The sequence below is a fragment of the Harpia harpyja genome, chromosome 14 (assembly GCF_026419915.1).
Source record: "Harpia harpyja isolate bHarHar1 chromosome 14, bHarHar1 primary haplotype, whole genome shotgun sequence".
In the NCBI taxonomy this organism is placed as follows: domain Eukaryota; kingdom Metazoa; phylum Chordata; class Aves; order Accipitriformes; family Accipitridae; genus Harpia; species Harpia harpyja.
This window is the reverse complement of record NC_068953.1, coordinates 4,125,426-4,152,258: the sequence shown is the minus strand read 5'-3', so window position 1 is coordinate 4,152,258 and position 26,833 is coordinate 4,125,426. Positions and strand designations below refer to the sequence as shown.

Below are 26,833 nucleotides of genomic sequence, written 5' to 3'. Positions count from 1 at the left end.
GCAGAAGTTCTTGCTGCTATTATGCTATATAATAAAACCTTGAAATAAGCTTTCCTTATTCTGTATGCTCCATTGCAGATTTAACATCATTTTTGGAATTTAAAGTAGGGTCATTTTGCCTGGAGTTGTACAACATTAACCGGAGTAATTCAGTTATTTCAGAAAACTGATTAGATTGTCCTCTCTCAAGGGTGGAGACTTTTGTATTTGTTCTGTAAGGTGTGCAGTACATTTCTGAGCACCGTGTATAACTAATATTACTGACTTCAGCCATAATTGCAGTAAATGAGTGCATAAGATCTCTGCTGTTATATTTTTCTTAAAATAAAGCAAAGCACCTTTTATATTATTCTTTTCTGCACCTTGCACATGAAAGATGCACCATAGTTTTTCTCTCTGTTCTATTAAGTCTTTCACATTGGTATAGTGCACTATCATTATCTACTCTCATTTTATTAATGATTTCTGAGTGTGGGATTGTTTATGATGTATGTCATGACACTAGGAAAGTGCATTTTTTCTGTGTGTCTGTAAGTGGCTTCTGTGTTTTGTGCAGCTGTATTTTATTCCTTCCTGGAGGCTTGAATAAAATGCTTTTTTTGTCTTAAGGCAAAGATAAGTTTATTTTATCACTATAGGTAAGGAAAATAAATAGGTGTTTAATCTTAATTTAGTAATCTAAAGGTACTTGAGTGGTATTTTGGAGTACTACAACAACAATTACATAACATCTAGAGGTGCAAGCATGCCTCAGGATAGGATCAGTAGAGATGCCAGAGCAACTGTATAATATGATGTAACAGTAGAAAAATGTATTATTATTCCCTATTTTAGTATGTGGACTGACAAATGTGGTTTGTTTGCAGAGTCTTGATAGTTGAATTTCAGTGACCCATCATTTTTAACTATAATGTTGGCATGTTCACAGTAGCTAAAATTTTTATTGTGTGGTTTACTCAATGTATTGTAATTAAGCCAGATTATTAATCATGAACCCAGATCTTTCCATACCTGTGTAAATTAAAGTATCTTGTCAGTCTTTTCCTGATAATTTTGAGTGAGAGGGAACTAGAAGACTCTTCAGTCACAGGGATTGTGTCCGTAGCAACTTTCTAACTTCCCAAATATTACTTTTCTGTATTATGGAAACAACAAATTTTTGAGGCCTTCATATATGTATTGCTTACATCTCAATTTTCAGTAACAAATTTCAAAAAGCTGTGCGATGCGTACTGCTAATGTCTATAGTCTGAAAAGTTTGGAAACTGCTTTAGTGAAACCTGGAAACTACTGGATGGATCACTGAGCAGTTAAGTTAATGAATGCAGTTTATGGCTTCTATCATTATGGGCAAGAAAGATAAATAAGGTTTTTCTTCTACTGGTGAGTGATATTTTGGTACAGCGCTCTCTCTCCTTGGGTAAATGGCAGCACATGGCAGTAATTAATGGGTAACTGATGTCTTGGTATCAATAAGAGGCTGAATTATAACATCCTTTCCCTGGGTGGACCTAAAAAGTCTGATTCTGTTATCTGTCTTGTTACATATTTTTCATAAAACTTGCAGCATCTTCGAGACCCTTTAGACTTCTGTGAAATTCTGTTCCAATTGACTTGAAGTTCAAAAGTTACTGGGGAAGGACAGCAGAGCAACCAGCCTCAAAAATAGATCTAGTAGGTCTCTTGCCTCTTAAAAGAAATTGCTGGGAAGTTATGATAAAACAGCTGTCTTTTCTTGATGTATTACCTGAATTTATTATGTTTAAAACTTCTGTCCAATTTGGTGGCCAGCTTTTCCAATTTGTGAGAAGTGCTGAAAAATCACAAAGGGTTAGGAAAGACAGTGTGGTCACCGCACACATTTCCTTAGAGAGGGGCAGGATGAGTTGAATTCCTGCCCTGCTTTCTCTGAGCCTGTGCCAGCTTGACCGCAGTAGGCAATGGAATGGCAAACCCTTCTTCTCCTCTCCTTTCCTGCAATACAGTAGGCTGTTAACAGGAGGACACAGCTGAATAGCTTTGGCAAGGAATATTTGGGTGCCTATTTCTCACAGGAGAACTGTTTGAAGGGTTATGGATTGTAATGGGAGGCAGCTGGAGAGGCTCTTCCCCTGCATGTTCCCCATGGCAATGGGTCTCATTCATTTGCTTCAGTTTGTGAATCCCAGGATGCGGCTCTTGAAGTATATTCAATTGACAGTAAATTCCTACCAGTCTCACTGTAGGACTGCAAGTTGAACATCATTGCTTTAGCATAAATCTTTACAAGAGATGTTAATGTCTGGTTAAAATATGCAAATATTTACTGACTTGTCTACTGTTTGTCAGCTTGGCATGTGAGACCTTGGATCTGATCCTTCTGTCTTGGCAGACATTGGGAATTTTGCCAATAACATTAATAGGAACAGCATTGTGCCCTCTAATCTGTTTGTTTATGAAGTACAGCGAGAGTTATCTGGCTAGATGCTTTACAGTGAATTGAAAAAGCATCTGTTTGAAATTTTTTAGAAACTGTCACATGCTTTAACTTATCATTATCTTAATGTATGGACTCTTTGATTCCATCAAATACATCGGTAAGCTGTGAAGCATGAAAGTGCACAGTCATGAGTTAAACCACTGTGAAACACTAAAATTTTAGTTCACGATGTTCTCTCCTCCTACACTGATTTTTAGTTTGAAGTTGGACTCATCAGACTGTGGCTTCAAAAGCCTCCTGTGCACCAAGCAGGCATAGTGTTTACTTGAAAATAAATGACTGTCTACATCACATTGTTCATTGCTCTTCCTCCTCAAGCTGTCCCTTCTGCCTTTCCCAGCCCCCTCTGCGCTTCTGGAGGGGAAATGTACAGTACTATTTGGAGATTAGATTTTAGTTACTCTTTTCATGTTTGTTTACAAAATCCCTTTGGGAAGAAGGCGAAATACTCATTAGGAATATTGAGCCTGAAAATCATTAGTTATAGGGGAAAAAAAAAAATATCCCTCACAGTTCATTGAAAAAACCACCAAGGTTTAAGTTACACCAGTTGGAACTAACCAGATCTTTTAAATGATATTTTGTGGAAACTAAGCTGAGCACAACTTGGCCTTCAAAGAAATGTAAGATCAGTAAGTTTTCTTTTACTTAAAGGCAGGAGTTTTTTGGAGGTACAAAGTATAATGCCAGGGTTAGATTTCTGGATTAGCCAGTGAAGAAGAGTTGTGTAAACTTCTGTTATGTGCTCTAGTCAACATAGAATCATAGAATCATTTCGGTTGGAAAAGACCTTCAAGATCATCAAGTCCAACCATTAACCATGCCCCCTAAACCATGCCCTGGAGTACCCTGTCCACTCGCTTTTTGAATACCTCCAGGGATGGTGACTCAACATGATGCTTACTGTCATACCAGGTGGAATTCACAGGCGCTGGGTTTAAATATTTTACTTGAGTGCATAAATTGGGAGCCTTTCTGTAGGCAGCAGTGCTGCTGTGAGATGATTCAAAGCTAAGAAATGCTTTGAATTGACCACTGATAATAAAGGCTCTGTTGATAAGGCATTGTGCCTGTATTTCTAAGGTAGGTCCACCTATTTTAGATGTGTAACTTTAGATAGTGAGAATATGCCTGTTTACTGTTTTTTCAAAATTTTGAAGTTGAATTAAACTTTGCTGTTCAAATAAATTGTTACTCAAATTTGAATTTAGAACTCTTCTGGCATGTGGTTTTCCAGGCCAGTTTGAGAAAATGAATAATCCTGACATTTGTTCTGTTTCATGCTTAGTATTTTAATCTCAGTTTTACAGATGGAATAAGTGAAGTACATAAGTAATTTGCTCAGTTTTGCAGAGAGTTGGGAGTATAGCACAGACCTTGTGACACTTTAGCTTTCAGTGCTGATCTGTAATAATTTCTACTCTTGGAGTGAATGTAGAAATTCCAGTTTTACATTTGAAATTTTTGAAAATAAACATTTATAAAACTCAAATTTCCTTTGACAAGTGTCTCCATTTCTTGGCTTTTAATATTTTAACTGTTCTGAAGTAATTTTAAACATGGGTAGGTCAGGTACTACAATAGACTAGATTTTAGGAAAACATGGTTGTAATTCACATTTCACATAATCTAGTCTCAGTTGCTAATTTAGGCACAGCCGAGGGGACTGCAACTAGGAGCATGGGTTTTTAAAGAGTCAGCAGGAAGAGCCAAGTGCCTCCAAGGAACAGTTTAGAGCACCTGGATTGGAGTCTGAAGTAGATGGTGCAAATACCCAGTAAATGTGCATGTTTGTGTCTGCATGCATAGATATAAATGGAATTGAAATGAAATCTGAGAGCCTGAATGTATCATTTTCCACATACTGGTTTTCTTTGTTAGGATTAGATTTTTTTTTTTTTTAAATTACACTGCCGCAGCTCCTTATCTATCACTGTGTCCCATATACTGTGACTTCAGAGGTTTTTTTAATTACACTCTGAAATACTGATAGTGTGTCTCAGTTTAGCCCAGTTATCCAAACAGCCTGGTCTGGACTTCTCTTGGCTCCACTTAACTTAATCCACAGGTTTTTGCTTAGGGTCAGTTATGTCCTCTGAAGTGCTCTAAGTCTTCAAGTTGACCAGAGAAATTGTGTCGCCTTTGCAGTACAGTAGGTCACTGCTGGGCATCTAAAATACAGCTTCTCCTCAAACAGACTAGTTCAATATTTCTCAAAACAGCCAGCGTAAGACAATTGATAAGTAACGTGTTTTTCTTTTACATGGTGCCATGTTGGAGAAGAAGGGCTGGATAACATAGCTTCCAAATGCCTGTCAGTTATGCTGGCCAGGTCAGTTATGCTGGCCAGGTCAGTTATGCTGGGATCTGTGTATAATCAGTTCTTCGGGAATAAACACACAGAAGCTCTGCTCAGACTTCTGGTCAAAGGAATTTTGGTTACATGTCAGCCAGGAAGTGAGGAAATCAAAAGTACAGCAGAGTTCATGAAATCCTCTCTTTCAGTCCCTTAGGAGGAAAACAGAATGTACGTGAGAAAAACATCAACTATTGTATTACTATTGAACCACATCCTAGCTTTGTAAAATTCGCTGTGGCCTAAAATGTTAGTGAAATGGAAATCAATGTAATTTTTAGTTGTAGCAAGAAAGGATCCTTGCATAAACAGCTTAAGAATACATAACACTTATATAATTGAAAATATGTGCTTAAGTGAGCCAGCCGAGTGTCTTTAATGTTAATAGAATTACTTCATGAATGAATTTACTCTTATGTATGGAAATGCAAAACCTACTTGCTTGTTCCTATTCTGATTGAAAATGAGAACTCATTTCTAGCAGAAAAAAAAATACCTGGATGAATGAGGTAATATTTTGCAAGGTCATTATTAAGAAAGAGGCATATGTCACAGATTTGTATCAGGATAACTGCAAAGTATCCATGCTTGTGTTCCTTCATTTTTGGGAAGATACATTGTTGTACAAGAAATTTTTATATAAATGGTGTAAAAGGAAAGGTGGTTTAAGTCAAAATTGTCTTGAAAAATCTATATTTCTTTATATTTCTGTATTGATACTGAAAATAAAATTTTAAGAACGCAAGGGAACAGATAGAACACTGTCACATAATACATGAAAAGTCTTGTTTACATTTCTACTGTATATTGGCTTAGGCATACGTTAATGAGAAAAGTGGGATAGTGAATTATTTTTCATATAAGGAAATGCATTTATTTGACCTTCTGATTAACTTCTTGAAGTTACATTACCTTAGTTTGGTTAAACACTTAAAAATACCAAGTACAAAGGAAGTTTTTAGCAGTGAAAGTGGGCTAAAGATAGTTATTTGAGACAATCACAATAGTCGATATATAATCACAAATACTGATAGTATGCTGCTTGCTAAAAATGAAAATGAGAACTCATGTTTTTTCCTCTTTCAGTTACCAGAACACATTTTTTTGAAGTGAACTTTAAAGTACAATGTCTCTAGGGATGTGTATCATCTATTTAAATATTATGTCAATGAAGGGAGAATGTAGACATGGATTATAGAAGTGCTTTGCTTTTCTATTGGTGCTTTAGATTGTGGATAACCATTTGTCTCAGTTTATTGGCAGGTAATGTTGTCTGTCTTGTATACAGATTTTCATAAAAACTGTTTCAATCCCTCCCCCAAGTTCTGCATAAAGGTGTTGGTGTGGTAGGGGTATCTAGACTTTCTCAGACTTAAATGGAAATAAATCAACTGAAGGAAGAGACAAATGGTTTCCTGTTGACCTCCTGTTCTTTCTCATTCATCCTTGTGCATCCCTGTTGTGCTTCACCCAGCCGGAGAGAGCGGCTCCTTCCCCTGAGCGTAGGTGAGAAGTGCTTTGAAGAGAAAGGTGTCTTGGAGTAAATGGCTGCAGGCTCGGAGAAAGAGCAGTTGGCGGATGAGTTGTATTGCTTCCAAAGCAAAGATCACATTGCCAGTGAAGACCCAAAAGGCTCTATGTAGCAAAGTGCTTAAATCCATGCTGACTTTAAATTTGAAACCACTACTTCTATTCTTAAAATCAGTCATGGGCTTAAATATTTTCTTGAATTAGAATCAAAACCAAGAGCTGGGAGTGATGGAGAAAAGACTGGGAAGAGGTAGGTTAGTGAGAAAGCTTGGGATAGGAAATACGAATGGCATAAAACAAAGGGGATGTGATACAGCACCTTGAGATGGGAATGGAAGTTGGTTGGCAAATTGTCACTGCCATTATACAGCTAACCAACATTTTATCATCCCCTCTGCCCCCACTCTAGGATTCTGTCCCTGAGTCATGGCAGACAGAAGACCAGAGAAGTCATGTGAACAAGCATGTGAATCTCTTAAGCAGCAGGATTATGAAGTGGCAGTGAAGCATTGCACAGAGGCTCTCCTTTCCCTCAGCCAGTACCCCCCAGCTCACCTCCCGGAGGCATGCCAGGCAGAAATCGACCGCATCAAAATCGAGACTCTTCTGTATAGAATTGCTTCCTTTTTACAACTTGTGAGTGACTCTTTAATAGTATCTAGTGAACTGGAAAGAACAATCAAATTATCTTGTACCGTCAAGATTTAAATAAAATTTAGAGTTTTGCTGTGATTGGCATGTTGGTCTGCCACAGAATCCCTCTTGCTAAAGCATATATAAGGCTTCTGTCTTGCAGGTTTCCCTGATCTGTTTATTTTTCAGGATTGGGACCTCTAAGTAGTCTGGGTCTGAATCACAGTTCTCTAAAAGAATGAAGAAAAATACTTAAAAAACCAAAAACAAAACCAAAAACGTTTGTGGGTTGTTTTTGTTTTTTTTTTTAAATATATTTTAGGAAGGCAAAAAATCAGGTTTTAGGGTGTTATGTTTGACCAGTTATGCTGAATTACATACCAAATGACCTTATCTTTAAAGAGTATGAAATTTAAGGTTGCAAATCTAAACACTCAAAAGCAAAGTTAAGAAATGCCAGAATTCAGCTAGCCAGTTCGTACCTAATTTAGCTCCATTTGCATAGACCTAACGTTAGTCTTTTAATACTTGATAATACACTAGTTTTCCATGGCTAGGCTAGAGCATATCTGGTGAAAGTTGTAACTTTTAGGCTCTGGCAGATTTTTAATGGAAACGTGAAAACGGGGGTCTTTTGCCTTGCATTTACAAACCTTTACAGAGGCATAACCCTAAATTATAGGTGATCCCATTGCCAAAATTCATGTCCTTCCTTTAAAGCATCAGACCCCTACAGTTTCCTAACAGAACGGACATTACAGTGCTTAAGAATAAATCTACAATCTGCTTAATGCACCTACCATTTTCCTTACCTTTCTGTTTTAGAAATGTTATTACAGATTTACAAGGGCCTTGTCCATCTCAAATCTTAATGTATTGGATATGAACAGTTTCATCCCATGTGGAAAAAGTTTGGCCAAGTTGTTAAGATAAATCTTGCCCATCTGGTTATGGAGCATTTTTAAGCATTCTTTAAACAGCTGAATTGGACCATTCAGTGTGCAAAACAAGGATTGGGAAACTTCTTAAATTAAGATGTGACCTATCTTATGGCTCCTCAGGGAAGAGATTCAGAAATAACTAGGATTTTTTTTTTAATGGAAGTTGTGTTACTATAGACTTCTCAAAATTATTTACATAGGCCAATATGCAGATAGACGCCTAGCAGTACTTAATATGTTTCTGACCTGGATGCCTTTGAAAATCCTGTGAGGCACCTATCTGGATGTTCATCATAGAGAAATTATTGCAGTAAGTCTTCAGGGGATTTGGAAAAATACTTGTAATCAAAACCTTCCTATTAAAGACTTCAATTATATAGATAGTTGAAGGCTTATAAGTAAAAAAAAGAAAAAGAATTCCAGATTTTCCTTGTTTTACTAAACCAGGTAATTTTTAAAATCATCACTGATAAGACAGAGTATAAAATACATACCACAGATTTCAACAGCACCATATTAGTGCAAGTTTAAAAAAAAAAAAAATTACAGTTTTTGTATTTTTTCCTAGGTGTGAGCCACCTACAAACACATATAAAACATATACCGTTCCCCATTCGTGTTCCTCTTTTAAAATGTTCATTTGCTGAGAATTTGAGAAAAAGTCAGCATTCTAAGAATTAATTATATTATATTAGACATGTGACTGATGTTCTTTACATGTTCCACCCAGGAAAAGAGGAGGTAATGGATTCTAAAAAGTTTTAAGAAACTTGTAATTCAAGCATGTAGTTGTTTGTGCTAACTGGAATAATGCTATTTTTAAACTTTTCATGTTTTACCTTTCAGAAAAAGTATGGGCAAGCAGATGAAGACTGTAGGCATGGTATGCTTATTTCTTTTTTTATTAAATAGTGTTATAAATTGCAGTCAGTTGTCTGAATTTTTAAAACTGATGCCCAGATTTGTTAGTTTGCTAACGTTTTTTTTCCTAGTTAAAATTAATGTATCTGCTATATAATACTTTTTCCACTTTTTTTTTTTTTTCCCCCCTGAGAGATCTCACTATTTTGTAACTTGTATTCAAGTACCAGAACTCAAATGCATGTCTTTGGCACAGCGGTGCTATTTGGCTAATAGATATTTTGGTATACAAGTGTAGGATGAATTGATAGTGTTAGGATTCTTGTGAAGATAAAGACAGCTGATTGTTCCGTCTTTCTTCCTAGGGATATGGTGGATATTTTGGTTTGCATTTTGGGACTTGATTCAGAGAAAATCAAGATGATGTACTTACATTTATTCCTATTTGTTAAAGCTTCCAAATGTGCATGTGTCACATTGAAGTTGAGCCTTTCATGTTTCACTGCCTTGTTCAGTCGGGGTATTTTTAAAGGAATTAACAATCCTTCCTAGTGTTCTGTTATTCATGTGGAGCGCACTCACTGAGAACTCTTCACTGAATTTGCTAGGCGTTGGAACACAGCTTATCAGTTAGATTTGGAAAAAAAAGGTGGGTAGATCCCACCTTTCAGGTTTTTAGTTCCTTAACTACTCCTGAATTTTAAAGGAAGTTTCTTCAAACCACAGTTTTCTTACACAGACTGTGTGATAAACTATTCTGACATTCCTGTGCTAGCAATGATAATCTTTAAATCATTCCTTTGTGGTTTTGTGTGGTTTTTGTTTGTTTGTTTTTGGTGTTTTTTTTTTTTAAATGCGTTTGTCTTTATAGATACTCCAGTCATAGTCTGGGGAATTTGTGGGGCTCTGCAGCCTGCTTGCGAAGGTCCACAAAACATAACTAAGAAAAGTAAACTTGCTTTCTGTAGGTGTAAAATGAAAGTTTAACAAATTTAAAAAGGCTGAACATTCTTAAATAATCTGGATTTTTTTTTAAAGCTGCTTCTTTTAAATGTTGGTATATGCGAAGGGTGTAATATTCTGACTAACCTCACAGTTGTCTTTCATGATGGCAAATAAAAGCGAGAGAGACACATATGGAAAGATGAATGATGGTTAAAGGAGGTAGGAGGGAGAATGCTGTTTAATGAATATTGTTCTCATTGATGAGATTTGATGGGTTTGTCATAGGCGTAGATGGGTGACATTCATTTGTGAAACTTTGTCTTGGCATATGTGTCAAGTTACCAGTATCTCAAAGGAACTGTCATGTTAACTGTTTTTCTTCTCTCACTGGACGGGTATAGGAGTGGGTGGAATAGGAGTGCTGATCTCTACTTTTTTTTTTTTTTTTTTTAAGTAGAGAAAACAGGTTTCAAATATATATTAATAACAAAGAAATAGTGTCCAGTTTAATATTAATTTCCTTAATTCATGCCAGCATGTTCTGCAAATATTTTCTCCAGATCTAAAACTAAGGACATTTTTCAACTTATTGATGCCATATTTATGTATGTATATAAAAATATTGTGTGTGTGTGTCTATATATATTTGTATACACCCCTTGTATTTTTATGACTATATGAATGAAGTATTTGTTTGTGGTTCCTCATGATGTGCTGTTATCAACTGTAGCCCAGCATCTGACAGTTTAGAGTATCTGCGTTTATGATCCTGAAAGGTTTTAGTTTTAGTTTTGTTTGAAATATCCTTGGGAAGAAACAACCTTAGTATGGGCTACCTGATGCTCACACTTCCTTGATACTCACAATTTAATAGACAAAGTTTTATTCAAGCTGCTGTTCTGCCTTTTACAAGACCTGACATGTTGCATACCTATGACAGTGTTTTATTTTAACCTGAATGATAAGTACAGTTTGGAATAGCTGGAGAAATACATGTTCTTCATAGTATGCTGCTTACACTGTTACAAGGAATGATGGTAACTTACAATCTGTTAAATTATTCCACAAATCTTTACCAAAAGTTACTGGTTAATGTGGTGTAACTTTTTATGTGCAACTGTATGTTTTAGCTTGGTGATACGATGCAGTTAATGATATGAAATATCATAATTGGACATCTAATCTTTGAGGTTAAAATAGCAAACTGTCAGACATGTTAAAGCTATTTCTGGCACTGCTGCTTCTGATTTGGGAAGTAAGCTCTATTTTTGGAAATGTGGTCAGTATCATCAGAGTAGTGAATTCAGACTAATCTTTGAGGCACTTTATAAACAGGATTTAGTTACCATTTCATTTTGAAGAGATGTCTAGTTGGTTTTATGTAAATGTTTTGTGGGACTATTTTTTTCTTTAGTCTTTCATGCAATTTCTGTTAACCATGTGAACGTCTATTGAGTGAGGAGTTTTGATTTATTATTCGAAAATGTAATCCTGAAGTTGTGGTGAATGTAAAATTCCTGTAGCACTAACAGGAGCTGTTTGCATCTGCATGAGTAGCAGTATCAACACAGATGTTGATGTTGCCTGCAATAACAGTAATATGTTATAATTCTGTAATTTTAAACAACTGTCCAGCCTTCTTTTCAACTCACATGCTAAGCTTACTAGCTTTTTAGTCTCTGGCATTTCGTTTATTGGACAGGTAATATTTATATGATTAAGTGTTGTTCCTGCTTGTCTGAAGCACGTATATATTGTGAAATAAATCCTTTCACTATTGGAAGTGTCAATGAAAGTGTCTGTGTGGCTAGCTATCTGATCCAGTGCTAGAAAGCATTAGGAAAGTTTTCTGTTACATGGAGCCTGTAAATTTCCGTACTCAAACAATCGTTCCTATACCCCTGCACTTTACAGCGTAAGTGAATAAAAGCCCTTTTAAAGTAGCAGGAATTGACCACGAGGAGGTTAGCTATATTTGGAAACGACAGGGCATGCTTTTTGTGAGCATGAATGGATCTTCCTGAGCATGTTTGTGTTCCTGAGAGGTTGTTGGTTGCTTTTTTTTTCCTTACCCTTACTGTGAAGAGGAGGTCCTTTGTGTCTTTGTCAGATATTTGAATTTACCCTTCCTATATTTAATTTTTGTCTATTTTAGCATGTAAACATTACAACCTTTTTTGAGCTTGTGTACAGCATTTCTTAGCTGGTGGGAGACAAATTTCAAGTTAATATTGGACAAGAGCAAGTAATTTTTCCTTTACATCCAAGACTTGTCTTTCCAAGAAGCCATGGATTCAACCCAAGTTTCAGACTTTATTTTCACGTTAAAGGTGAAGGAAAACTGTATATAGTTTATTTAAATGCATACTGTGATGAAGCCAATAATTGCTGATTTGTGTTGCAGTGCTGGGAGAGGGGCTGGCCAAGGGAGATGGATCTTTCCGTGCAGTGCTTTGCTGCATGCATCTTAAAGGGAAGCTGCAAATTGTGTCTAATGTTCTTTCCAAATCACTGATGGGTGAATCACTGGTAAGTGGGTTTGCTGCAATCTACATAATTTAAAAAGCAGTTTTCTATTTCCTTTTTTTAAAATGTGTTTAATAACAAACTTCTGACCATATGTTTGACTGGCAGGTTGCAACAAAAATGATTTGCATGAGAAAGGCAAAGATAAGTGTATGGGCATGCATATGTCATCAGGATACCTAGGTTGTTGCATTACCAGTGTTTCAGAGTTGTTACGATTTTGAAAAGTTTTTTTGTTGTTGGCTCTGAATCCTCAGGGAATGCAAAAGAATTTGCATATTTGTGCCATTGACTAGAATAATGTTAATCTCAAACTTTTGCTTACTTTTTTTAAGTTGCACCTGACACCATTTTGTATGTACTTCAGGAAGTTTAGCCATTAAAGCAGAAAAATAACTGATAGGACTTCTAAATAACTGGCCCATGATAAGTTGTAAGACAGCATGAAAAGCTTTTCAGGAAAAAAAAAAACTTTGCATTTCAAGACAAAGATAAAGGTTTGAGTTCAAAGCTTCTATTTTACCCTTGAACTGTCAAAACTTGCAAAGATGCTTTTAACCCCATACATGTAAGTAACTGTTCTGAGTCTTAGTAGTCCCTACTCATGGGGAAAATTAGGGACATATATAAGTCTGCAAAGAATAGTGTCCTTTTTACTTCTGTAATAGAGATTAAATAGCATGTAGTTCATCACCATGAACTGGTGGTGATGCTAAATCCAGAAATGTGGTCATAGCACAGACAAGAGCAGCTCTGGTCAGACCATGAGGAATGTGTAAGTGACATCAGAAACTGTTGTAGGAGAATCTGTTACCTTGAAATTGGATCATGTCTCCTATATCTTGGTGCTTAACTTAATCAGTAGGTTGTTTTCGAGAGGGAGTTGTGTTTGTCTGTCTGGTGTATATCCTGAATTCCCTTCCGCCCTGCCATTGGCTATTTTTACATAAAGAGGAGGTTTTTTTCTTTGTTTAGCTTGTGTTTTCTAATGAAAAAATGTTTCATTGAAAAATTCCTGGTGAGGCTGAAGGAAGCTTGCCTTCAGGAAAAATTAGTAAAATGGCCAAAAGCTCCTTATCGCAGGAAATGTACAGTGCCCTTGTTTTGAGCTATTGTTCTGCAAATAAAGGTAGCTTCATATATAATTCCAGAGTGTTGTCTCTAAGTAGAGTTTGAGAGGTTTTTACAAGCTCTAGGTTGTTAGACACAGTTGTTTTCGGTAGGAATATTAAAATTGGCTGATCTACTGACTTGTGCCGTTGTCTGAGAGAAGAAATGAGACAAAGTTTTGGAATGAATTTATTGAAGAATTGGAATCCATCCAGTTTCCTCCCCAGTGACTTAAGAAAATGATTCTTGGTAACATTTTTACGCTCTTAATATGTTTAAGCTCAACAGGTTCAATTTGCAGCCTTCTGCTGAAGTGAAAAATAATTTTGAAAAAAGCCTAAGTGTGAGAATTGTTGAGTGTGTTAAGTTTTCAGCAAAGAGAGAGTAATTGCTGCTGCTCAGTAGCATAGTCAAAATGTGGAGAATTCTAACAAATGTAGTAGCACTTAATTAAATTTCTGCAAGAGATTATTGAAATAAAAACCACAGGTCTGGGTTCCTTTAATCAAAGTTTCAACTTACATGAGTGTGAAATTGTTACACTTAGCTATATATTTCAGATAAGTTCAATTTTGAAAGATTTTTACTTCAGATGTACTTGAATATACAGTTATTTTTAGTTGCATGGCTAATCTTTTCTTTTTAGTGAAAACTCTGAAAAGTACATTGTCTACATCAGAGCAGAAAGTTATGAAACTGTAGAAATTAGTAATCTGTAAATTAGATCCTTAAGAAGAAATGAATCCATCACTGCAACAGCAATGAAAGTTTATTACATTAATTCCTTTAGAGCCGAAGTATTTCAGTAACCATAGCATATGGCTCCTGTATAGTGCTTTTCATCAGTAGCTCACAAAGTGCTCTGTGAAGACGGTCAGTATCACTGTCCCCATTTTGCACATGGGAAACTGAGGCATGGCGAGGTGAAGTGACTTGCCTAAGGTCACCCAGCATGCCAGTAGCCAAGCTGATAATAGAGCATAGATCTCCTGAGTCCTTGTCCATTGGGCTATAGTGCTCCCATGACTACTGTGCATGTAGAGGACTGTTCTGGAGGATAGCAATCAATAAGTATTGTAGCTATTGATATTTGTCTTGAGTAGCAGCTAAACTTCATAAATTTTTTTTCCCCAAGTTGTTCTCTACATATGCTGCTCTTGTGCATTGTCCTGTATTGATACTTGCTGTAAATCTAGTGCTGGTTTTGGCCGGTGTAGAATTCCCTTTTTCACTGTAAAGTTTGCTCAGTGTTATGTAGTATGTCATTTTAAATTGTGCATTGTAAGTCAAACTCATTTTTCCTTCTTGCCCTTCACCTTCGTGGTGGTGCGGGGGGAAATGAATTTAGTTGCTGGGGTTTAATGCATGTGAAGGTTTATGTGTTTGATGTATTAATATTCTTTCTCCCCCCAGAACGGGATGGTAACTAAAGATCTGACACGACTGAAAACACTTCTTGCTGAAACAGAGGTAATAACGAACGTATTATTGGGAAAATAATGAGCAGTACCTGAAAGAACTGAAAGGCTTGTTTTCATGTGTCCCAGGAGATCCGGGCTCACTAGGAACACACTGGTTCAAACATTATTGTTTCCACTGGTCTTTCAGTCTTTACCACCTACCTATTCAGGAGCCTTTGATCACAACCTTGCATGACGTATGAGAAAATAGAGAAAGATGCTACTCTCTTGAAGTAGCAAGGAGAAAGAATTCAAAGCATTTAGATCTGTATTATTTATTTATTTATTTATTTATTGTATTTTTCTCTGTTGGAAATTATTCTGAAGTAATAAACATGACTTAAGAAATTGGTTAACAAATATAAGGCCTTCTCAGTCACCTTTTTTGTATTAGAGGTTAATCTGTCATATCTATTGATTAAATTTTTTTTTTTTTTAATTTTCCTTATGGTTTGTCATTGATTTAGGCTTTATTTTTCGTATAGATTTTAAAGCTGAAAGACATCTCGATAAGAGTTAAGACTTTTGGCCTTTTAAAAACTTCACTGCAGTCCACAATAAAATGATCACAGGGTGGAATTTGGTCTTGTAAAAATCTCTAAAATTTTCTTCTAACAATGAGTGGACTCAGTGTTCCCGTCAGAATTCCATTTATCAACGGCTGCAGTCCAGTTGTTAGGTTAATGTGAAATTCATGTTTGTCATTAGAAGTGGTTTCAGACTTCTGATTAATATTTTTGTATTGGTTTTTCTAAAACACGTCTTGACAGCAAAGAAGCCAAAGCAGTTCTTGTTGATGAAATTGTTTTGTGTTCCTTTATAATTGTGTTTTGGTTTTTTTTTTTTTTTTTTTTTATAACTGTAGGCAGCTGGTAAAGTAACATCAGGATATCATGTAGAAGATTTAGAAGAAGGTATGTAACTCAATTCTAAAGCTACTTCATTTTGTAGCAAGAAGACTTGGATTCTGCTGGATGCTCAGGACTGCATAGTAGTCAAAAAGCAAAAAAGGGGCTTGGCTATTATGATGAGCCCCAGGGACTGAAGTAGAATTATCTCATCATTGAATTTGGACAGAAGTTTCTATTTATTGGTCAAAGAGCTGTATCAGAGCCTGCTCCATTCTACAAATTGTTTGAAACTGACCTTTGTTCTAAATAAATTTTTGGTGGATAATTTTGCTTGTGTACAAATACACTTTGGGTTGATGTTTAGAGATATGGTTCCCTGGACAGTTACTATCTGACTCAGAAATACTTGGCAATTAGAAACATGACCTAAGTTTTGACTACTCTGCAGGGTCCCGGGATGGCTGGCAGTTCCGCCCACCACCCAGGGGAGTCACAAGCAGTGAAGAATATACGCTATGTAAAAGGTAAAGTCATTGCTTTATATCAACATCCTCCAAGGGATCATAATGTTTCCTGTTTTATTTAGCTGCTGATAGAATGATTAAGAGGTCAGGAAAATAAAGGTACTTGTTAGAACAGGAGTTGATTTGTTCACAGATTTTTGGAAGGGTCGGTTTATCCAGAAGCACTTCAGTTTATGAAAATGGAGCTAGTGATTCCATTTTATAAGAAAGTGGTTTGAGGACGATTTTTCTAGCAACAAGTCAACATCTGTCTTTTTCCCTTACGTTTTCTAATTTGTATAATTTCAGAGATGTGAAAAGCTCCCACAGACAACAGTGTTAGCGAACTGAAGCACAGTGAGGTGTGCTTTGACAGCAGATAGGGTGCATGCCTTCAGACATAATGGGCTTTGTTGATAGATGGGCTTTGTCTTTGGATAAAAAAAATTTGTAAAATTTCCCTCCAGATTTCATTATTTCCATTTTGCATAAGCTCAAATACACAGAGGTGGATTGCCTTGCTGAAGATCCAGTGGCTTGTGTTGGAGTTTCTCCTCCTTGTCTTTTTCAGTTGTCTACTCAATATTGCCTGTAGTTTGTGGTGTTAATTGTCATTACTTACGTAAAATTGTATTAATATATATGGGGAGGAACCATCATTATGCACTTCATTCTGCCATATATGTAAGTAATGCAAATAAATTATTTTAAAAACATGAGCAGAAATCTGACCTGCTTTTTAAATGACATGACTTAATAGCTGAATTTGAGCTACTTTTGGCATGATTTTCTAGAGATGCTAAATCTTGGCAACTCTCGTTGACTTTTATAATATCTGGTGCATATTCAGCAATTTTTAAAAAGCAGATATTTACAGTTTTTAGCTCACGATGATTTTCTGTTGAGTAACATCTATGCTATGTTTCCAGCCATTGCTCTGAAACATTTTTCCACTAAAGCTGTAATTAGCTTTATGCACACTGTTAACCCTTACGATGAGAAGGATGTGCCTTACACAGCAAATTCATATGAACAGTATCATTCTGACCATGGACTAAAGATTTTTAGTTCCTTATGAGGAGGCAGTTACAGGTACTGAATACAAATTTTTGAAGCTGTGGTTTATTTTTCCCCTGTATGCCATAAAGCAGTAGGAGTACAGCGTATTTATTCTAGATAATGAAGCTATGGAATTGCAGGAGGTATTAAACTAAAAATGAGAAAGAAAGTGTCTGTTAAAAGTATGAACAATGAGAAGCTGGAAAACTTGCATAATGATGACAAATTTTAAAGTAATATGCTTTCCTATTAAATAATGGAAAGGAAAACCACTTGATTTTAAATCTGCTATGTAGCTAATAAGAACAGGTCAACAATTTTTTATGCTTGCACTCCATCTACTTTGGGCCATGAAAATCATAATTGTACTTTAGCATTCTAATGCAATGGTGAATTGGAAAATTTACAATAAAAATACTGAAATTCACTGCCAAGAAAAATATTTTCATTTAAAATATATTAAGGAATATAGCTTGAGAACGCCTTTAATAACATTGTGATATATATCATGCTTATTTTATTTACAGTTTGGGCACTCAAACCTTTAAATACTTAAACTTTTCTTAAAGGAAAAGTGTATGCTAAATCAAATTACAACTGCTGATAGAAGTGTGGCCTAGATATCCAGGTACTTTTGCTACAAGGTTTTCATGTCATAGTCAGGTGTTACTTGTTTTTGCCACATAGCTCAAAGTTCACATTCTAATTCACATTACATTACATAATACATTTACTATGGAAAGGTTATTCAGTCACTGATCCCCTTCTGCTGTGTTCATCAATGATGTAGAGTCCTGACTTGCTGTATTAATTTAGTCTTGGTGCATCCTTTCTTTTTTACAGTAACTCATCACTGTAGGAAGAGATTCTTAATATAAGTATATACATAGATACCCACATGAAATTAAAATATAGTTATGTTTGCAGAGTTTCTATAAACTTAATATCCTGACAGAGATCAGCCTGTCTGGCTTTATTTATAGTAAATGTGATGCTTACATTAACTCTTTATAGTATTCTTATGCAAAACAAACAAAAAAACCAGCCTCCTGTCCTGATGTTTATTCTGGGTATCCAATACTTTCTTAGTACCTTCAGAACTTACCCACCCCCCATTTTATTCTTGATTTTGTCATCTATTTTTTAAGTGCTTCAGTTTTGAAAAATTATGAAGGTGCAGCTACTGCCTTGTGTTTTATAAGTTTAATACATAAAGTTTAATTATAAAAATAGTTCCCAAGTTATACGGGCATTTGCCCAGGCTTGCAGTAAATTCTGAGAGCTAGAAAGCTTAAGTTGTATACACGCATTTGGAATATCATTAATTTTGATGCATCAGCACGTGCCATTAAATGAAAAATGTACTACTTCAACAAATCCTTAACCTCTGCAAAAATAGATCCTTTTAGATGGATCCACCATTTACAAAGAAGAAGATTAAACCTTTTCCTTGAGAGAGAATTTCTGTGTAGGTGTATTTAGCAGAAAGGACCATGTGATGTCAGTGTTGCTCCAGGAAAAACTGCTGAATGAGTATTTATCCGCTAATAACGTAACTATTGGAGGAAATTATGCTGTATCTTCCCTTTGCCCATGATTAACAGTGTTTTATTCATATTAATACAGTGCATAGTTATTTCAGGGGTGGTCCATGATCTCATTGTGTTGTTGCTGTACAAACGCTTGATGCTTTCTTCTTTGAAGCTGGAAATTTCTTAAGAAGACTTCTGTCCCCCTATGTTTCAAAGAAATTCGATATACTTTTCTGGACTTTGCAGTAAGAGAGGCTGCTGCCTCTCTTACAAAATGCCGTGTGCATGTATATATTTCCAAATTGGTTCACATGGACTGAACTGCCTTTAGTTCTGTGAGAGAGACTTAAAGAATGTCCTTCTGGCTTTAAAAGTAAAATTTTGATAAATTTCTTTTTTTAATTGGAGAGCGAAAAGTTCAAGGCATAATCGTTTTTCCTATTTTATGTAGATTTTTAGAGCAAGGGATCTGCAGGTACGGTGCACAGTGTACTTCAGCACATTCCCAGGAAGAGCTAACAGAATGGCAAAAACGATATGCTTCCCGCTTGATCAGATTAAAACAGCAGAAGGAAAACAAACAATGTTCGGGCAGTTATATGGAAACCTTGATTGAGAAATGGATGAATTCGTTATCTCCTGAGAAAGTGGTAAGGAAAATATACTACTTCCCTATGTGCTTATATTTAAAACTAACAGATGAGCCTGTTTTTGGCCCTGACTATCAGAGCTGGTCGAATTACTCCTTACCAAGAAATTGTCCAACCAATTTGCTCCCCTTTCCATCCTGCCCTATGTCTTCTTGCAAAGATGCCAGAGACTTAGACTGATTTCTGCAAATGTACTTGTTCTTTTCAGGAATTCAGTAGAGTTTGTGAATTACAGCTTGTGGGTTAATCACAGCTTGTTCATTTTGCATATTTACTATTCCCAGTCCAGGATGGGTCAGCCAAGTCTCATGGTATTGTTCCTGTTCCTTGACTAGGTGGCAGAACTTTTAAACTGGAGAACAATAAATGGCGAAGCTTTCACAACTTAGTGGAGAATACTCTTGTTTGTGCATGGCTCCTTTTCTTTGCCTGCAGCTGCAGGCACTTGTATGAAGAACAGCCAATCCCCCAAATGTTCAAAAAAGTTTGAATACTGAAGAGCGTGGGGTATGGATATGATCAAACTTAGCAGCTGTTTTTGGAATTCCAAAGAACGTTTTTGCGGCATTCGACCAGCTCGACTTACCACTGACCCTAAGGAGTTTTCGGTCCATCTATTGTTGATTAAAATCTGGGAAGAGTGGACTTTCTGCAAAACGCATTAATCAGTAGAAAGCCTGATTCTAGTTTCCTGGTGTCTCTAGTAGTCTCATTGACGTCAGAGAGATCTGGGTTCTTCTGGAAATGCAGTCTTTGGGCCTCATTGTATCAGATCCTTCTTTCCAAATGAAGTCATGTTCTACTTTAAACATTTACAATTAAGTTGGTTTTTGAAAACCAAGTCCTGTGGTTAATCATCCTTAAATGGTTATATTCTTTACTTACACAGTATGATCTAGTAGATTTGGCTTGCTTGTCTCTCTGAATTAGCACATATTTTCATTAATTCCTGTGCAGGACTTGCATCAATCCTGCACAATCTAGGAAACCATTCTTTCCACCTACCTTTTCCTGAATGTTTTTATTTTGATACTGCCTGTAGAAGTTTAATGTTACCTTCTTTTTCTTTTAATCTAGCTTAGCGAATGTGTAGAAGGAGTGAGAGTAGAACATAATCCTGAGCTATCGGTAACTGTCACCACCAAAAAGTCTCATCAGACATGGACATTTGCTCTCACTTGTAAGGTAGGACTACTTATCTTTCGAAAGTGAGTCAGTAATAACTAGAATGTAGCCCATAACCTTTTACGATTAAGATTTCAATTGCATAATTGTTCTTAAAACAGAGAAACTTCCTAGCACCATCCCTTCTCTCTCTCTCTCTTTTCCCAGCAGCTCTGGCAATTATGTATCCAGATTTCTGGAAAGTAGGCAGGACTTGTGCCTGCTCTGAGAAGTTGAGAGTTCTTATAAGTTCTTATTATCTGATTGCAAATGAAGATATTTCTGAAATAATTTCAGTTTTCCAACACAGTCTCATTTCAACCTTTGCATTTTTTTTATAGCCTGCAAGAATGCTGTATCGAGTGGCATTGCTTTATGATGCCCATCGTCCACATTTTAGTATAGTTGCAATATCTGCTGGAGACAGCACTACCCAGGTATCACAAGAAGTTCCAGAAAACTGTCAGGAATGGATAGGAGGAAAGATGGTCCAGAACGGAATAGATCATTATATATACAAAGTCAGTATAGCCTTTAACACAGAAATCTTTGGAACTTTTCGCCAAACTGTTGTGTTTGACTTTGGATTAGAACCAGTCCTCATGCAACGAGTAATGATTGATGCTGCTTCAACTGAAGGTAATGTATTAAAATTTTTTTTTTGAATAGTGGAAATCTTTCATGCCATCTCTTTCCTTTTCACGTTTTTGGGCAGAACAGCATCTGTATTTACAGCTAATGAATGTCTTTTACTGTATGTTATGTTCATCATATATATGAATATAAATAGGGGACAAAAGCTTCGGAGGGTCTGAAGGCAGATAACTGGAGTATGACTATTACTTGGTGTTGGGATATGGCTCCTAAATCTTGCCAAAATGCTGGGAGTTTCTAGTTTGGGATGTGTCTGAAGGCAGCACCGGAAGTTAAAGTATCTTTATGTTTTTATAATAGTTCTTGTATTGATGAAAATGTTAAGCACATAGAAAAGGTCAGTAGAGAGATGAAGTGTTTCTGTGTAAGAATACACCTGGTAATTCATTCATTGATTAAAGCAGACTATCTGAGAAGTTGGTTGTTTTTGTATTTGGTTTGGTTGGTTGGTTGTGTGTTTTTTTTTTTTTTTTTTTTTTTTTCCTCTCCTCCCCTTGCAATAACTGACTAGCGTTGTCAAAGGCAAGAGGCAAAGTATAGGCTTGTAACTCAATGAATTGCTGTTGACATAGATTTTGAAAATGTAAAGGAAGTGTAACTATTTTTGTGTGTGTTCCAGTAAAAAAAGTAATTACATGTTACTGTAAGGGTTGTATTCTGTTTATGAATCTGGTCTGTGCCTCTCAGTTCAAACCTGAAATAATAACTCATTATCAGAAAGATGTCAACAAATTGAAAGATGTTCAAAGAGGTGCAGAAAAGAAGGAAGCACTTTGATTTATCGTTAAAAGATTGAGAGCTAAATATAGGTCACTCACTTGGCAGCAAGCAAGGGGGTGGGATAGAGTATGGTAATTTTTTATGGAAAATTTGAGAGATACAAACAGCAAAGAAACAGAATTGTAGCACTGGGATGTCAGCAGGAGGAAGAAAAAGGAAAAAGAAGGAAAAAAGATGAAACTAAGAAAACAGCAGTTTTCTGTTCCTGGCCTTTATTTTCATATAACAGGTTAACATTTGCAACGTTAACAAAAAGAAACCATAAATAGCAAATACCAAAGATCGTGAACTTTCCAGATGACCCAAGTATTTGTAGCCAAGAGCAGGAAGACTGTACAAGTTGTAATGTCTCTTGAAGCAGAGAATATTGCATTGTGAACGAGAAACTATGCTTAGAAGCAAGGCTATGGTCTTTTCAGGAACTATTATATGATCTCCATGTAACAATGTGGATAATTACAGCTGACAGGCTTCTTAAGACATTGGAGACACTGGAGACACTTAAGACACTGGAGAACAAGTGTCCTTTTACTGTAAACCTGTTTAAGATCAAGAGAACCAAGCCATAACTTATTGGCAAAGTCAGAGTTACTGTCAAATCAATCTATGGTCTTGGGTCCTTGTTGGCTTAAACTAACTACTAACCAAAGCGGTACAAGGAAGAGCCAATTCAAGTCCATGTCAAAGTGATGGATGAAGTTGAGATGGTACTCTCTAGCATTAGTTACTGATACTTCCTTTTCACACATTGCTTGTCTGTGTGCAGAGGGATGCTGAAGTCTTCAAGCAGGTTGTTACTAATACTTATTTCAAATGAAAAGAGTGCTAGGTGCTTTACAGATAAATGTAAGTACAATATCCAGGGCTTTTTGCTAAGGTAGTCTAAGAAGTGTGTAAGCAGGCAAGTGAAAGGGATAACTATGTTGGATGTGTGTCCAATTCTGTTGTTTCTTTTACTTTTGGTATATATGAATTGGGATCTCATGGAAGTGCTTTTCAAATGGAAAGATGCCTGAGGTCTCTACATTTGCATGTAATTCAGGGTCCTGTCTAGGTATGTAGGCAGGAAAGAAAGGTCGACATTAAAATATTTTAATGGAGGAGCTTCAATTATGCATTTTGAAATCATTATTTGCTATAGAAAAAGAGAACTAAGAGAAGTTTTCTGGGCACTGAGGATGTACAAAATGCTCTTTAAGAAAGGGTCACCATATGCACAGTCTGTGCCGGGAACTGTTTATGTCAGGCTTCTAGTGGAAGCCTCTCCAGTGCTGGGAATTAAATGGCTGTCTTTCTAGCAAACAAGGACTCAAGCCCAGCGTAATTACTGAGCTTTTGTGATCTGCGGTATGGTTAGTACCAGAGAAAGCTTCATTTATGGTGACATGATTTAAAACCCAGAAACCACACAAACATGGACTTTTTCTTGCCATGCAGCTGTAGCTACTAATACGGTTCCGGCTCGAGGTAGATACTTAAATGTGGCTTCTTAGTGAACACATGAGATTAGCAAGTAAGATAAGCTGTGTTCCTGTAGTCATAGTCAAGCTGAACTGCGATTTCTTTTGCTGGAGGAAAAAGCTGTTTTCCTTCTATTTAGAATAAGGACAATGAAGATGATGTTAAGTATTTAATGTGAGTTTGAAAATGTCTTTTTTGCACATTTTTCAGCGTTGGTGTGATACCCTGGATACCCATCTTAAATCTTACTCGGAGATAATACATTAAGATATCAGAGCTTCACTATAAATGCCAAATATTTTCAGCACTGTAGTTTAACTGCAATTCTGTTAACAGATGCACTGTTGTCATAGTGTTTTTGTGGTGTTAATGGATGGCTGTAGACAGTGCTTGGTCTTCTGTTTCTCATTTAAGATATGTGGTCCCTGAAATTAGGGTATACTGAAAAATTAATTTCCTTTTCATTTTCTAACTTTATATAATGTTAGGTTACATTTTCAAAGTTTTGCCTAGCGAACTAACTTTAGCTATGTAATGCAACTGTCTGCAGAATACACCTGTTATGGTACTGCAGAATTTTTTTAAAGCCTTTCACGGTGTTGCAAATTTAATGGTTTCTTACCAGCTAGTTTAAGAATTTGGTTTTATTACGTTCTACATTTTATAGTATATACTGTAAGATTCTTCACTACTTTATGTTTTTGAAATGAGGTGTTGTTGCAGTTAGGCTTTGAAAGCATATTGCGATGTCAAGTCCTTCAAAGTTACTTGTGATTATAAAAATATAAGTGCTTTCCTTGTTTGTCTGTATTAATTCTGTTTGCTATATATAGAATATTTTATTTTCTGATATTGTTTGAGAGCCTGCTTGCTCTCTGTGTATACCTGAAAAGTAGGGATGGTAAGTACTAGAAATGAACTTACTAAAGCTGTTGTCTGCAGAGGAGACTCTTACCTACATTTAGTTCATTATCTCTAATGGGTTTATTTTTAGTAGTGGTGGTGGTTTTTTGTATTTTGGGGGGAGGGGTGTTGTGTGTTTTGTTTTGGGTTTGTTTGTTGTTGGTTTTTTTTTTTTGTTAATAAAAACCAAACACGTATGGAGTTTGAACTTACTTCCTTTCCCTATTATTTATCTACATCCAGATCTTGAATACCTGATGCATGCACGGCAACAGCTACTAACCACAGCTAAGCGTTGGGATTCTACTTCTAAGACTATTGTAGAATTTGAGCCTAATGAAACTACTGAATTGGAGAAGAGCCTTCTTACCAGATACCAAATCCCTCTGTCTGCTGACCAGCTATTTACACAATCTGTCCTGGACAAATCATTGACCAAGACCAACTATCAGTCACGGCTACATGACCTCCTTTATATTGAGGAAATAGCGCAGTATAAGGAAGTTAGCAAGTAAGTGATACCTTTATAAAAATATTTCTTAGGTATTTCTTGCTGTCCTATTAAAATAAGGATGGCAACTTTTTTCATTAAACCTACATGCTTGTCTAAGATACTAAGTCTTCCTGTTTCTTTGAAATGAATTTGAATATGAGTCTGGAAATAGTAACTTTTGATAAAGGTCACTATCACTTAACAAATATAATTTACTGATAACTCATTTAAAACAAATAGTATGTATCAGTCTCTGCTTACAGATGGAGGCACTAAACAGCTGTTGTACGATGTTTTGTTAATGTCTGGATAATAATTATTTTTCTTTATAGTTTTTTGGCTCTCCATACAAAAAGATATTAATAATAGGATCATATTTTTGTTCCTTGGTGAAGGTAGATTATAGCAAAGTAATATATGAAATCTTTGTATAAAACACTGACTTGTGGGTGGATCAAACTCTGATCTTATGATGATGTGGCAGCTGACTCTACTATATTTATTCTCTAAATAGGCTGAAACCCAGCTTCTGAATAAAAGTTCCTAATAAAAGGCATATAGTATACATTGTTTGTTTTGTTCTATCTTTAGATATTATGTACATATTACCAAACTGGATTAGCTGCATGAACAAATACCGAGTTAGGAAAAAGATGTGAGCTTCCCATGTACAGACTCTCACGGTGCCTTTTTTCTGTAGTTTGGTATTTGTGGTTAAAAATTTTGCCTGCATTCGTGTGGTACGAAAGAGTTTTAAAGTGTTGCACTACTCAGAATGGAAAGTCAAAAAGGTATAACTTCCCCTTAACCTGATTTGGTAGCAAATTTAGTTCTATCAATTACTTAAGTTCCAAATCAGAAATGTCTTTTTAAGACTAACCACTCCTGGAGCTACAGAAGTTCAGCTGAATCAGCCCTCTAGAATTTAGGAAGAAAATGCTATTGAGTAGTGGTATTTCTAATGCTTTTAAAGCAGAAAAATGGTTTCATTTCTTTTTTCTCTCTCAAATGAAGGGCAGTATATTTGAACTATTTTTCTTCATATCTTTCGTCGCTGCTGTGCTCTGCTCTTGAGCTGGAATCTAACACACGGAGGAATCATGCTTGAACACTTTTCAGCATACAGAAATACTGTCCATCATGCATATTTATAATCAGGCTGACTTTTCGAAGACTTTTTAAAGCAAAAGTGGGCTTAAAGTAAATATTATGAAATATGATATATAAGTAAACAATATTTTTACTGAGTGAATTTTCACCTTGAGAATTACACTCATGCCTCGCAGGAAACCAAAGAGCAGCATGCCTGTAGAAATGAAAGAATAGTAAGCATATCCTGTGTGTAACACTTCCCCTTTGGACAGTTTGGTGCAGCGATAAGTTATTGCTTGTCTTTTCCTATCTAGTAGATTAATAAAAGTAAGATTTAGTAATGTTCTTGAAATCTCCTGTTTTGACAGTGTTGATGACAGAAATACTCGTTTGATCTTGTAGCTGACCCACTTTATTGCAACAAGGCTCGAACTAGCACACTTTTCTGATCCTCTGTGGCTAAGATCACACACTTCATATTCTCTAGTGAAGTGTCAGGGTTGCAAGCCTAGAAATGGGCCCAGAAGTACAAATGCAAGTGGGTTGTAATACCTCTGAAGCGGTGCCGTGAGTGAAAATGTTGATGAGCTGCTGCTCTCTAATGGGTTTGTGTATGTATATTGTAAAAGTAGTAGGGTTGTCAATGTGGTCTCTTATGACAAGACTGGAATAACACAAGTGTCTGCAGTTCAGATTGGAGTCAATTGTTGGGTTTTAAGAATGTTGATGATTTCTCACTTTCTCAGAAAACGCTGTTTCAGACTTCATGTGGGATCACCTGAGAGGAACTACTGAAAAGTATTGGATGAAGGTTGCAGTGGCTTTAAAAAGTCTTGAACTCGGTTATGAG

General features: G+C 36.1%; 1 protein-coding gene across 3 annotated transcripts in view; it reads left to right on the top strand.

Annotated features, from left to right (window-relative positions):
* The window catches only part of HELZ (helicase with zinc finger), a 91,826-nt gene that overhangs the window by 10,569 nt on the left and 54,424 nt on the right, over nt 1-26,833 (top strand). For 2 of the 3 annotated variants that reach the window (XM_052807097.1, XM_052807096.1), the window contains exons 2-11: nt 6,775-7,001; nt 8,786-8,822; nt 12,150-12,274; nt 14,795-14,851; nt 15,707-15,755; nt 16,141-16,216; nt 19,238-19,436; nt 20,514-20,621; nt 20,942-21,239; nt 24,642-24,909. In XM_052807097.1, coding sequence (XP_052663057.1) covers nt 6,792-7,001; nt 8,786-8,822; nt 12,150-12,274; nt 14,795-14,851; nt 15,707-15,755; nt 16,141-16,216; nt 19,238-19,436; nt 20,514-20,621; nt 20,942-21,239; nt 24,642-24,909 — 1,427 coding nt within the window. In that variant the 5' untranslated portion in view covers nt 6,775-6,791. The remainder of the gene's footprint in view (nt 1-6,774; nt 7,002-8,785; nt 8,823-12,149; nt 12,275-14,794; nt 14,852-15,706; nt 15,756-16,140; nt 16,217-19,237; nt 19,437-20,513; nt 20,622-20,941; nt 21,240-24,641; nt 24,910-26,833) is intronic. The other variant, XM_052807098.1, reaches the window with a different exon arrangement.